Source organism: Cololabis saira, chromosome 9, assembly GCF_033807715.1.
Source record: "Cololabis saira isolate AMF1-May2022 chromosome 9, fColSai1.1, whole genome shotgun sequence".
In the NCBI taxonomy this organism is placed as follows: Eukaryota; Metazoa; Chordata; class Actinopteri; order Beloniformes; family Belonidae; genus Cololabis; species Cololabis saira.
The window spans coordinates 11,395,301-11,407,094 of record NC_084595.1 but is presented as its reverse complement, the minus strand read 5'-3'; the positions used below and the strand labels follow the sequence as shown (position 1 = coordinate 11,407,094).

Sequence of the window (11,794 nt, the reverse complement as noted above, 5' to 3'; positions counted from 1 at the left end):
TGTAAGATTGCAAAACATTTGTATTTATATTTCCATCCCAATATACGAACAAAGTTTGACTGATTATGTCCATTTTATGAAATATCATGTGGCGCGACCATTAAAAAACAACCATTTTTGTATAATTTTGTATAATACTGAAAACACATGACCTTTTTTAAGGCTAGTGCCAATTCATCTTGACAAAAAACTCAAAAAATGTACCTGTTGAAAATCCTTATTCGTCATTGACCCATATACAAACAGATATTTTGACCCATTCACACAGAATCATTGAAGCATCATAAATGCACAATCAGCTGTCGGTTATAGGAGTTAATAACTACAGGAGAGTGAAAACCACCTGAAAAAAAACACGAAAGAGCCACACGCTGACACACTGTTGCACCCTCCAGTCAACCTTTTTCAGCTTAGATGTCTTTGCCATCAAAATGCATGCTAAAAATAATTTCTAAATTAAAAATAAAAATCAATATTGCTTTCAACTACAACGTATGACTCGCAGCTTCATCCTCACCCCCCCTCTGGGACTGGATCTCCTTCTTGGCCTGCTCTAGGATGTTCCTAATGGCGTCGTCTGACCCAGTTTCAGGAGTTCGGATGCGCGGAGTGATGCTCCCTGCCACACAGGGTAACAGAAAAAGAGAGGAGAAAGAGAGGGAGGGGGGGGAAGGGGGGGTGCGATGGTTGATCAGAGAGCAGTTCCAAAGCTTTGCTTTTGACTAGTAGATCAATCGCTGCCTTTGAGTGTGTGCTGTCTGAGGTTGCAGTATACGGAAAGCTCAACTTTCAAAAAGCTCTGGATCTGGGGAGAAAACAAAGTTTTAAAGTAGCGCTATAAACACAGCGGAGGAAGCCATGAAGAAGTCAAGGATGTGGTCCAAGTGGATTAGAAGATTTAAACCTACACAGGTCCAGAAGCTAAGCCACCAAGACAGCACAATTACTGCTGCTCGAGAAACTTGTTGAAGATTAATGGACCCAAAATCCTCTGAACACTCTGAAAAGAGCCTTTCCTAACAGCGTCTTATTCAGTACGGCTGTCGACATGTGCTAGCATATATGTAAACACGACATCCAAAGCATCTTGTTGTTGCGCCAGCAGGTTCTGTCCCCGCTAACGCAGGAACATTTTAACTTGTGTAAGAGTGTCGTCGTAATGGAGTAATGACACTTTTGACACAGAGGAATGAACTTAATAAAACGTTGGCTACAAAAGCCACGCTATTAATTCCCTTAGATCAGGGGTCAGCAACCCGCGGCTCCAGAGCCGCATGCGGCTCTTTAGCGCCGTCCTAGTGGCTCCTGGAGCTTTTTCAAAAATGTTTGACAATTTTTTTCTTTTTTTTTCTTTTTTCCTTTTTTTTCTTATTTTTTCCATTTTTTCTTTTTTTCCCTTTTTATTTATTTTTTCTTCTTTTTTTCCTTTTTTATTTTTCTTCTCTTTTTCCTTTTTTTCTTTTTTTTCCCTTTTTTTCTCTTTTTATTTCTTTTTTTCTTATTTACCTTTTTTCTTTTTTCTTCTCTTTTTCCTTTATATCTTCCGTTTTGCTTTCATTTTTAATCTCGACATTTCAACTTTTTCTCGAAATTTTGACTTTTTTCCTAAACATTTCGACTTTTTTCTTGACATTTCGACTTTTATCTCAAGATTGTACTTCAACATTAATCTGGACATTTAGACTTTTTTCTCAACATTTAATGTGGACATTTTAAAACATCTTCCCCCAGTTCTAACTAATATAGAAACATGCAGCATGTGTTGTCTTCATTCTAAGGCTTATAAAAGACTTCATTTTTTGCGGCTCCAGACATGTTTGTTTTTTGTGTTCTTGGTCCAATATGGCTCTTTCAACATTTTGGGTTGCCGACCCCTGCCTTAGATCAATCCAATGTTTCTTTCTTTTCAGTACAAACAAATATTAAATCACCTTCTTAACAGTTAAGAATGAGCATGCACGGCTCTGGTCTAGTATGTCGTGATGTGGCCCCTGTGCAGGACTGCATCCGTTAACCAGCCCAACCAAATGAGGTCAAGTGGAAAGGGAAAGTGGCTAAAATATGGTTAGGTAAGAAGATGGTTAAAAGTAGAACCACCCACTATTGAAGGATTGATACTGTCCGTGAAATTTACATTATGGAAAAGTTGTCATTTTCCCTCAGATTACAAAAAGAAATGTTCTACGGGATTGGGTCTATATGGACTGAGTACATGAAGCGTGTAAGATCTGACTTCATTTGAATCTGTGTTTTTTGTGACACTTCTACACCTGATACTAGGGCTGTGCGATTAATCGATTTTAAATCTAAATCGGATTTATTAATCAAGACGATGTTAAAAAAAGGAAAATTGGAAAATCGATTTTCCTTTTTTGCAGCTGGCTGCATTACAGACAGAGCTCGTCTAGTCATCTTTGTTTGGTCAAGAAAAATTGTAAATGTTGTCACTTTACTAAACTCAAGAAGGATTTACAGTATCTTTCAATTGCACTTCATTCCCAATAGGGAAATTTGTTTGCTATTTTTCTTTAAAAATAAAGATAAAATATTTGAAACAATTTATTCCATTGTCTTTTGTAGTTTTACCAAAAAAATCGAAATAGAAAATCGGGTTTTCAGAGAAAGAAATCGGGATTTTATTTTTGTCCAAAATCGCCCAGCCCTACCTGATACCACTATAACACTGTAGGCCTACTTTATTTCTTTTTCATCTTGCAAAGCTGTGATAATAACGAGAAAAGAGCTCCCCCAGTTCTGTTGTTCATGTTACACAAACTTATTTAAAATCTTGGAAAGGCATTATGATCAAAGACACTTTTTTTGTTTTTTGTTTTTTGTTTTTTTGATCCACCTGTTCCCAATTTAATTGACACTTAATTAAATTGACATTTAATTGGGAACAGGTGGTTGAACTTTGGAGGAAGACATTGCAATGGTCCAAGGAGTGAATGTAATACTGCTTATGGAAACAATTGCTTTTTCAAATAAACAGAAAAAAAAAAAAAAAAAAAAATATGGTTAGGTGTGGTTGTCATGGTTATTTTCCACCAACCTCGCTGCCGGACCTGGATGGTTCTGAGCGCCAAAATGTTCTGTTCATCAGATAGGAACTGCTTCATCTTAATAAACGGTTCTTTGCCTTTCACCGTCAGCTTCCTCCAGGGTTTGGGTCTTGCCAGGATCTCACTGACGGAGCCCTGGGAGAGGCCCAGCACGTAGTGGCCAAACACCCGCTGGCCAATGTTGTGCTTCAGCAGCTGCTCCTTCACCTGGAAGGCGATCTCTGCCGTGTCCAGTTGGTCCTCGTCTCCCGCCGACGAGCTGCCACTTTCTGACTGGTCGCTGGGCAGGCCGGCGTCGGCGCCGATGGCCCCCGCGGAGCCTTGAGAGCCCGACATGAGTGCGACCTTGGCTGCGTAGAGGGCGGTGGGGAAAGTCATGAGGCCTTCCTTTTTGAAGTGTGGGGAGAGGAGCTGCTTGTGAAGGATGTGGTCGCCTGACAGTCGGTCCCCGGAACAAGGTGAAGCAGAGAACGGGCGTGGGAGATCGTGGCTGGAGGAAGAGCCATCCAAGGTGGGGGGACCTGGGCTGGGAGAGGCATGACTGTCCGCCTGAGAGGAGGATGAGTAGGATCCAGGCGGCCTGCCCGTCTCCCTACCTGTGTCCTCCAAGTGGTCATTGTCTGACAATTAAAAAAAATAACACACAAAAAATAACACATTTTAATGTGTTTGCTGTTTTCAAGCTGATGATAGACAGAGGTGTCAAAAGTATTCACATTCATTACTCAGGTAGAAGAATAGATACTAGAGTTTAAAATTACTCCTGAAGAAGTTGAAGTATCAACTCAAGTTTTTTACTCAAGTAAAACTATAAAAGTACTGGTTTCAAAACTACTTAAATATAAAAGTAAAAGTAATGTAAGGGGGAAAAAAGCCATTAAGGACAAAAGCCATTGAAAATGAATCATCTTAGTATAATGCAAATATATTAAAGAACGAGAAGAAGAAAGAGAGCAGGAGATATGATGACTAGTTGCCTATAAGTATTGTAATGGAGCAAAAAGTCAAACTTCAGAGGCATGTTATCTTTTATCCTAACCTTTATTGGAATGTACATCCAAGTTTAGTTGCAGAAATCTGAGAGAACGGATGTAAGAACAAAACTGGACAAGAACATCTGAAACAACCACAACCAAATTCACTCTATCCGGATGGAGCAATTTAACTGGATAGTTTTTTTTTAAAGGCCGAAATGAAATAGAGTAACGAGGCTGTTTATAAAATGTAAGGAGTAAAAAGTACAGATAATTGCGTGAAAATGTAAGGAGTAAAAGTAAAAAGTCGTCTGAAAAATAATTACTCCAGTGAAGTATAGATAACCAAAATTTCTACTTAAGTAAGGTAACAAAGTATTTGTACTTTGTTACTTGACACGTCTGATGATAGATATGTACTGAAATAACTAGTTGCTTTTCTGACTTGAAAGTCCAAACTACATCTTGCATGTGCAGTGTATACACAGAAATTTAAGTCGGGGGAGAAAAAAGAAATTGACCGCAGAATCGACAGAGCAACACCGCTAAGTGCAAAGCAATCAGTGAACTACGGGGAGTTTTCAGATGACAAAACTCACTCCCTCGTATAACTCCAGTGTTGTGGACTAAACTGATTAAAAAAAAAAAAACATTATAAACATTGAATGAAAGTGAAGCTTGAGACACATTCACTTTACCATTGTTGAGCAATATTCTGCTCTTATCCACCAAGTACTTGTGAGATGGAAGAAAGGCCTCTTTATCCAGCAAAAGAGCCTCTGCAGCCTTAGAAGAACCCTGTAAACACACACCCTCGTTATTTCTGATTAGTAACTTACAGTGAAAGAATATCATTAACCTTATAACGTCTGATGGATCAGTGAAGCATTCAGAGGTGCCGCACTAGTTTTTCCTTCCTTGATGCCAACAGAGCATGAAGAAGAAACCTGAGGTCCTTTATATATATATATATATATATATATATATATTTATACTGTATGTATATACATACACATACATATATATATAAATATATATATATATATATATATATATATATATATATATATATATATATATATATATATATATATATATATATATATATATATATATGTGTGTATGTATATATATATATATATATATATATATATATATATATATATGTGTGTATGTATATATATATATATATATATATATATATATATATATATATATATATATATATACATACACACATATATATATATATATATAAATAGTATAAATATATATATCTATGTACCATATATATGTGTATATATATTTATATACATATGCATACAGTATAAATATATATAAATACACATACACACACACATATATATATTTATACTATATGTGTATATATATATATATATATATATATATATATATAAATATATACACACACACACATATATACATAGATATATATATATTTATACTATATGTATAGACACACATATATATATATATATATATATATATATATATATATATATACACACATACATACAGTACATACATACACACACACATATATACATTATATATATATATATATATATATATATATATATATATATACAGGGCTGCACATAAGTGGGCCGCCAGAGCGCATGCGCCGTCAAAATCCACAGTGCGCTGTCAATCTTGTGCTGCGAAGCGCTTTTGCGTACCAACAGCTGGGGCTCATTTTATTGGTTGTGGCCAGACCAGAATACTAATATTAAAAAATCTATTGGGAGAGCTTTTCCCCAGAACTGCCACTCAAAGTTGGTACTGGCCAATCACAGCGCTCGTTACTCCCCCTCCATGCTCGTTGGGCAGGAAGAGAGGTAAGAATCAGCTTTATTGAACAAACCCTGACACGTCTCGTCAAAATGTCCAAGAAGCAAGCGCCATTAAGTAATTATTTTGGCGTTCCACCACCACCAACTACAAAGAGACGCCAAACTGAACCACTACCCGAATCGAACAGAAAACGTGTGTTCGCCGAGAAGTGGCTGCATGATGTTACGCGGCGACGCGCACCATGCGTTCGCGCTCCCGCGTATCCTACCCCGTAAGCTCTGCGTTGGTGCAACGCGGAACCATAAATCAGCCAGTGTCCGTCAGTGCGTGCAGCAGTTTCCTGCACCAGCAAGACGCTGCTCTCTAATGGCTCAAAGTTTATGAAAACCCCAAATAAAAAATAAATTAGAGAATATTTTATGAAATCAATAAACAATTCCATCATCCAAATTATAACAAATAAAGGTTCAACATATCTATTGAAATAGATTAACTTTTACACCATATTCTAGTTGAATTATTGAAATAAATTAACTTTTACACCATATTCTAGTTGAATTATTGAAATAAATTAACTTTTACACCATATTCTAGTTGAATTATTGAAATAAATTAACTTTTACACCATATTCTAGTTGAATTATTGAAATAAATTAACTTTTACACCATATTCTAGTTGAATTATTGAAATAAATTAACTTTGTAAAGGACCATATTGAGCCATTCATCTTTATAAGTGAATAAATATCGTTTTCCTGCATCCCTCTTTTATCGGTCCGGCGAGACGGGTCACCGTGTTTTTGGAGGCCCAAGTCACATATCCAGGGGCTCCTCTGAGCACCAGACCAAAATAATTATGTGCAGCCCTGTATATATATATATATATATATATATAATAATAATAATAATGACTTGGATTTATATAGCGCCCTTCAAGGCACCCAGAGCGCTTTACAGAAATCATTATTCATTCATACACATTCTCTCCGGTGGTGGTAAGCTACAATTTGTAGCCACAGCTGCCCTGGGGCAGACTGACAGAAGCGTGGCTGCCATATCGCGCCGAACGGCCCCTCCGACCACCACCAACATTCATACACATGCATACACATTCACACGAGGCAAGGTGGGTAAGGTGTCTTGCCCAAGGACACTACGACAGCAAACTGGGACAGAGCGGGATTCGAACCGCCGACCTTCCGATCATTGGACGACCCGCTCTACCGCCTGAGCTACTGCCGCCCCTACAATATATATATATATATATATATATATATATACATACATACATACATACACACACACACACACACACACACACACACACACACACACATACATACATACATACATATATATATATATATATATACATATATATATATATACATACACACACACACACACACACATACATACATACAGTACATACATACATACATACACACACACACACACACACACACACACACACACACACACACACACACACACACACACACACACATATACATATATATATATAAATACATCTACACGCATACAGACCTGGGTTGAGTTGCCATTTGCTGAAGCCATCTTCAGAACCTTTAGGATGCTGTTGACAGAAACAAGCGGACAGTCAGTTATATATATTTATATATTCAGATCAACATTCAAACTTTAATTTCTTAACACATTTCAATTGCACCAATTATTACCTGAGTTCAGTTTTAATCTCTTCATAGTCCATCTGGGATTGCAGTTTAGCTTCTAGTCTCTGATATCAAATGGAAAAAAGGCAGATGCTTTACTTCCTATTAAGAAGTGATTTATTAATCTGGAACACTGAGGACAAAGCAGGCGCTTTCATCGTTTCAGCCACTGACCTCGACCGCCTCCGTCTTATAAGCCAGCTGACGTTCCAGCTCCAACATCTGATTAGCTGAGGTCTCCTGGACTTCCTGTAGTGTGAACTGCAACCGCTGAATATTTTCAAGGAGACGGAGGTTTTCGCGGTCTTTGGCCAACAAGACGGCTTCCAGCTGGGAGGGCGACACCTCCCCCTTGTTGTTCTTGTCCTGACGGGGCGACAGGGACATAAACACTATGAAGGAGAAATATTAGGAATACAGTAACATTGATAGCATAAGGAAAAGCTCTCAAACTATCAATATAATTTTACATTACTGCAAGAGACTAATTATAAGTTAACAGAGATATAGTTCTATTCCAATTAAAAGCAATCTGACATTTAGAAGTGAATATCTTTCCAGCCACTCAGCTTTGGTCTTCTTTTAAAAATAGAGCAAAAAAAATAATTATTATCTGGTCGATTTAGATTAAGTATTTTCAGGTCCTTGAGAGGTAAATAAAGATTCATTATCACATGACTGATGAGCAGAGAGGCTCCTCTTCCACTCTAAACTGAATGAATAAATTGGAGCAAGTTGCAGATGTTGTAAAGGAAAAGAATTACTCAGCAATTTTATGACAAAGTTGAAGTTGCATGACCTAAAAATGCTCAGACACGACTTGCACAGCTAAAAGGTCCTGATTATAGGTAGAGCTCCTACTTTGCTGTTGATATTTTAATGGTAGTGCATTAACATGGAAGCTGAATGTATGTATAAATGACATGGGTCAATGACGTGACGCCTATATTTTCTGAAAAACTGATTTTTTTTCAATTCAAAAAAGGTTTGAATGGATAAAAAAATACAATATATATGACCGACCTGTCCCACATATGGACTCACTTGAATTTTACAAAAAATACTAGTTATTTGGGATTTTGTTGTTGTTTTAAGCGTCAAAATGTCTTGTGGTGCGACCGTCCGACCAGGACTCTGGTTTTGAAAACTTTTCGTAAATGTCTTGTAGTGTGTAAGATTGCAAAACATTTGTATTTATATTTCCATCCTAATATACGAACAAAGTTTGACTGATTATGTCCATTTTATGAAATATCATGTGGCGCGACCATTAAAAAACAACCATTTTTGTATAATACTGAAAACTTGTAAAAAAAAAAAAAGATGTCAAGATGTTAAGGAAATTAATTTATTTTAATATGAATCACGGTTGCACCACATGCCCTTTTTTAAGGCTAGCGCCAATTCATCTTGACAAAAAACTCAAAAAATGTACCTGTTGAAAATCCTTATTCGTCATTGACCCATATATAAACAGATATTTTGACCCATTCACACAGAATCATTGAAGCATCATAAATGCACAATCAGCTGTCGGTTATAGGAGTTAATAACTACAGGAGAGTGAAAACCACAGTACTTTCCCTTTTAGAGCCTGCTGTTTGCCTGTATCAAGTATTTCACGCCTGCCGTCGGCGGTTCCTACCTTGCTGGTGCCCTCTGCTGGATGGCTGCTCGCTGTGGCGACACCCTGCCCGGTGGCCAACTGCTCCTTTAGCCTCTCCACTTCCCTCTGAGCCATCTCTGCTCTCTAGGCACAGAAAACGGTGGAACGGAGTTAGCTTTCCTACGCCTGCCACATCAGTTGGCTAATGAGATGATCAAGGTGAGAGTGCACACATTAACCAGCGGAGGCGCACTCATTCAGGAGTTTAGGGCCAGGAGAGATGGTGAGCAGGGGCCTGAGCAGATGAGTGCAACCACTGGTTTATTCTGCTGAGGGGGCCATTTAGTCGGGCCACTTTATTCCCCAAACTGTTTACCTTCTCGGTCACACCCGGCCTACTAAGTAATGATTCATTTTGAGAACATTAATCTGGCAGAGTGCAGCAGAGTGAGAGAAAGAGTGTGAGACAGAAAAAAGTAGGTGGTGGGGGGGGTTAAGCAGTAGAAAAGAAGTATCATGTGGATAGGAAGCAATCATGGCAATGAGATAACGAAGAAGCCTGGCGTTCAACGCTCCAGCATCAATCGCTTTTGGTTGTCTCTCATTCTCCACTGAGTGGGAACGTGCTGCCATGGGGTGCCCACCGACAGGGGCTTCAGTTCACGCTCGCTAATCACACACGGGGAGGAGGGGACGGTGAAGGACGGAGGGTGTCTAATTAAAGCCAAAGCTTGATTGCAGGAGTGATTACCTAAACGAAGGAGCTCCTCAATCAGAGAAATGCACAGCAAGACCGAACTCACCTGGTTCGCCTTTTCAAGGTTCGTCATGATGGTGTCAATTTCAGCTGCCCTGCAACACACACACACACACACGCACACACACACACCACGCAGCAGAACATCAATATTGATAAGGAGATGTTCTTATTTCTCACTAAAACAGCAAATGAACACAAAAAAACAATCACACTAATTGTAAAGCAGATCATAACTGATCTCAATATTTGTATGCATGTATTTGTATGTATGTCTGTATTCACACGGGCATGCGTATACTGTATACTGTATACTGTATCACATCCAGGGTACTTATTTAATGGATATCTATGTTTAAGTGTTTCTTAATCGATACTATATCTATTAATGTTTTTCCCCCTTTTGCTCTATTATTATTATTATTTTTTTTTTTTTTAATTTATTTATTTTATCTTATTTATTTATTTACTTTTTTTTTTTTTCCTTTCTAGGGGACAAGGGGATGGGAGGGAGAACGGGGAGAAAAAGTTTGCTTTGTTGTCTGTAACAGTGAATGATGTTTGACGAAAATCTAATAAATACATTAAAAAAAAAAATGGTAAAGCAGAGAATAAATCTAATGCTTGTCAGATAAAGTTTGACTCTTTAATGTTTGGTAAAATCTAACCAAAGAGAATCAAAAAGAAAATATTTGCACTACAGTCAGAAACCACCTAAAAAAAAGAAAAGGCTTCAATTAAAACTGGAATCTGGACCGGCGATAAAGGGCCATGTGGTCTGAGGAGTCCAGATTGACCGGTTCCAGAGTGAGGAAGGCAACGGGGTAAGAGGAGCTGCAGATGAAGTGTTACTCACTCCAACCACGCAACTTTGTGGTGGCACCATTATGGATCTGCAGTTGCTCAGGTCTCAGTTCAGTTGATGTCATGTGCTCAAAAGAAATGAGGTTAGCTGACGACCTGAGTGTCATGAGTGATCAGATTTTTCTATTATTATATATGTGGCAGTAATTCAACTTTTGAAAGAGTGATTCAGGCAGTAACAGACGCCACTTTTACACATGTACTGACCACCAAAGAGTCCAGACCTGAACCCCACTAAGAAACTGTGAAAAGTGAAAAAAGGAAATGTAATAAAATATACTGAATAAAGCAACTATGAATGAAACATGCTTATTGATATTATGCTACTACAAATATATGCCCTATTCAAAGCCAAAGGTGATCAAACAAAATATTTGAGTGCGTTGCTTCTGGTGTGGCCTGGCAGGATATGTCAATATTAATTAGAGCGATATTATTAGCCTAATGAATCTCATTAAACTGACGACTATCTGGGGGTAACATCGGCTCTTACTGGAGCTGAAATACTGCAGGCAGGACTTCTGAAGCAAAGTCAAGAGTCTAAAAGAGAAGCATCAGGACATTTCAGCCACTAATGTAGATGTATTTCTTTTAAATTGTTAATTTATGTGTTAAACTAAACCATCTTCAAATCTGACATTGTGTTAAAGAAAAAATCCGAGTTACTTAGTCACTTAAAGTTGAGCCAAAAGAAGAAAAGAAAAAACAACTGATCTGTGAAACAAATACTACATTTTGGATAAAAAGTGTAATTTCTATGTTTTGTGTACACGTCATCTTATCTTCAGCTCAATACGAGCCAAGATGTGTGTGAACGACGTTGCTGACGGAGTGTGTGTGTCCTGGACGACCGCTGCAGCGCCTCACGCAACGAGGTGGCCGAGCAGCGAGTGGATGCATTAATGACTCGTCTCCTCAGAACTCCAGAGAGTTAAATTCAACTTGCCTCTGTGCATCTAACAATTGGAGTAGTCTAATTTAAAATAGGAGCTCAGTAGGATTATTCATGAGGTTTGTTTGAA

General features: G+C 38.0%; 1 protein-coding gene across 2 annotated transcripts in view; it reads right to left on the bottom strand.

The window, feature by feature from the left end:
* cux2b (cut-like homeobox 2b) overlaps window positions 1–11,794 on the bottom strand; it is a 109,020-nt gene that overhangs the window by 10,169 nt on the left and 87,057 nt on the right. For both annotated transcript variants that reach the window (XM_061730474.1, XM_061730475.1), the window contains exons 9-16: window positions 9,955–10,003; window positions 9,191–9,295; window positions 7,720–7,911; window positions 7,552–7,610; window positions 7,400–7,448; window positions 4,735–4,834; window positions 3,053–3,682; window positions 518–619 (exon numbers count right to left, since the gene is read on the bottom strand). In XM_061730474.1, the coding sequence (XP_061586458.1) occupies window positions 518–619; window positions 3,053–3,682; window positions 4,735–4,834; window positions 7,400–7,448; window positions 7,552–7,610; window positions 7,720–7,911; window positions 9,191–9,295; window positions 9,955–10,003 (1,286 nt within the window). The remainder of the gene's footprint in view (window positions 1–517; window positions 620–3,052; window positions 3,683–4,734; window positions 4,835–7,399; window positions 7,449–7,551; window positions 7,611–7,719; window positions 7,912–9,190; window positions 9,296–9,954; window positions 10,004–11,794) is intronic.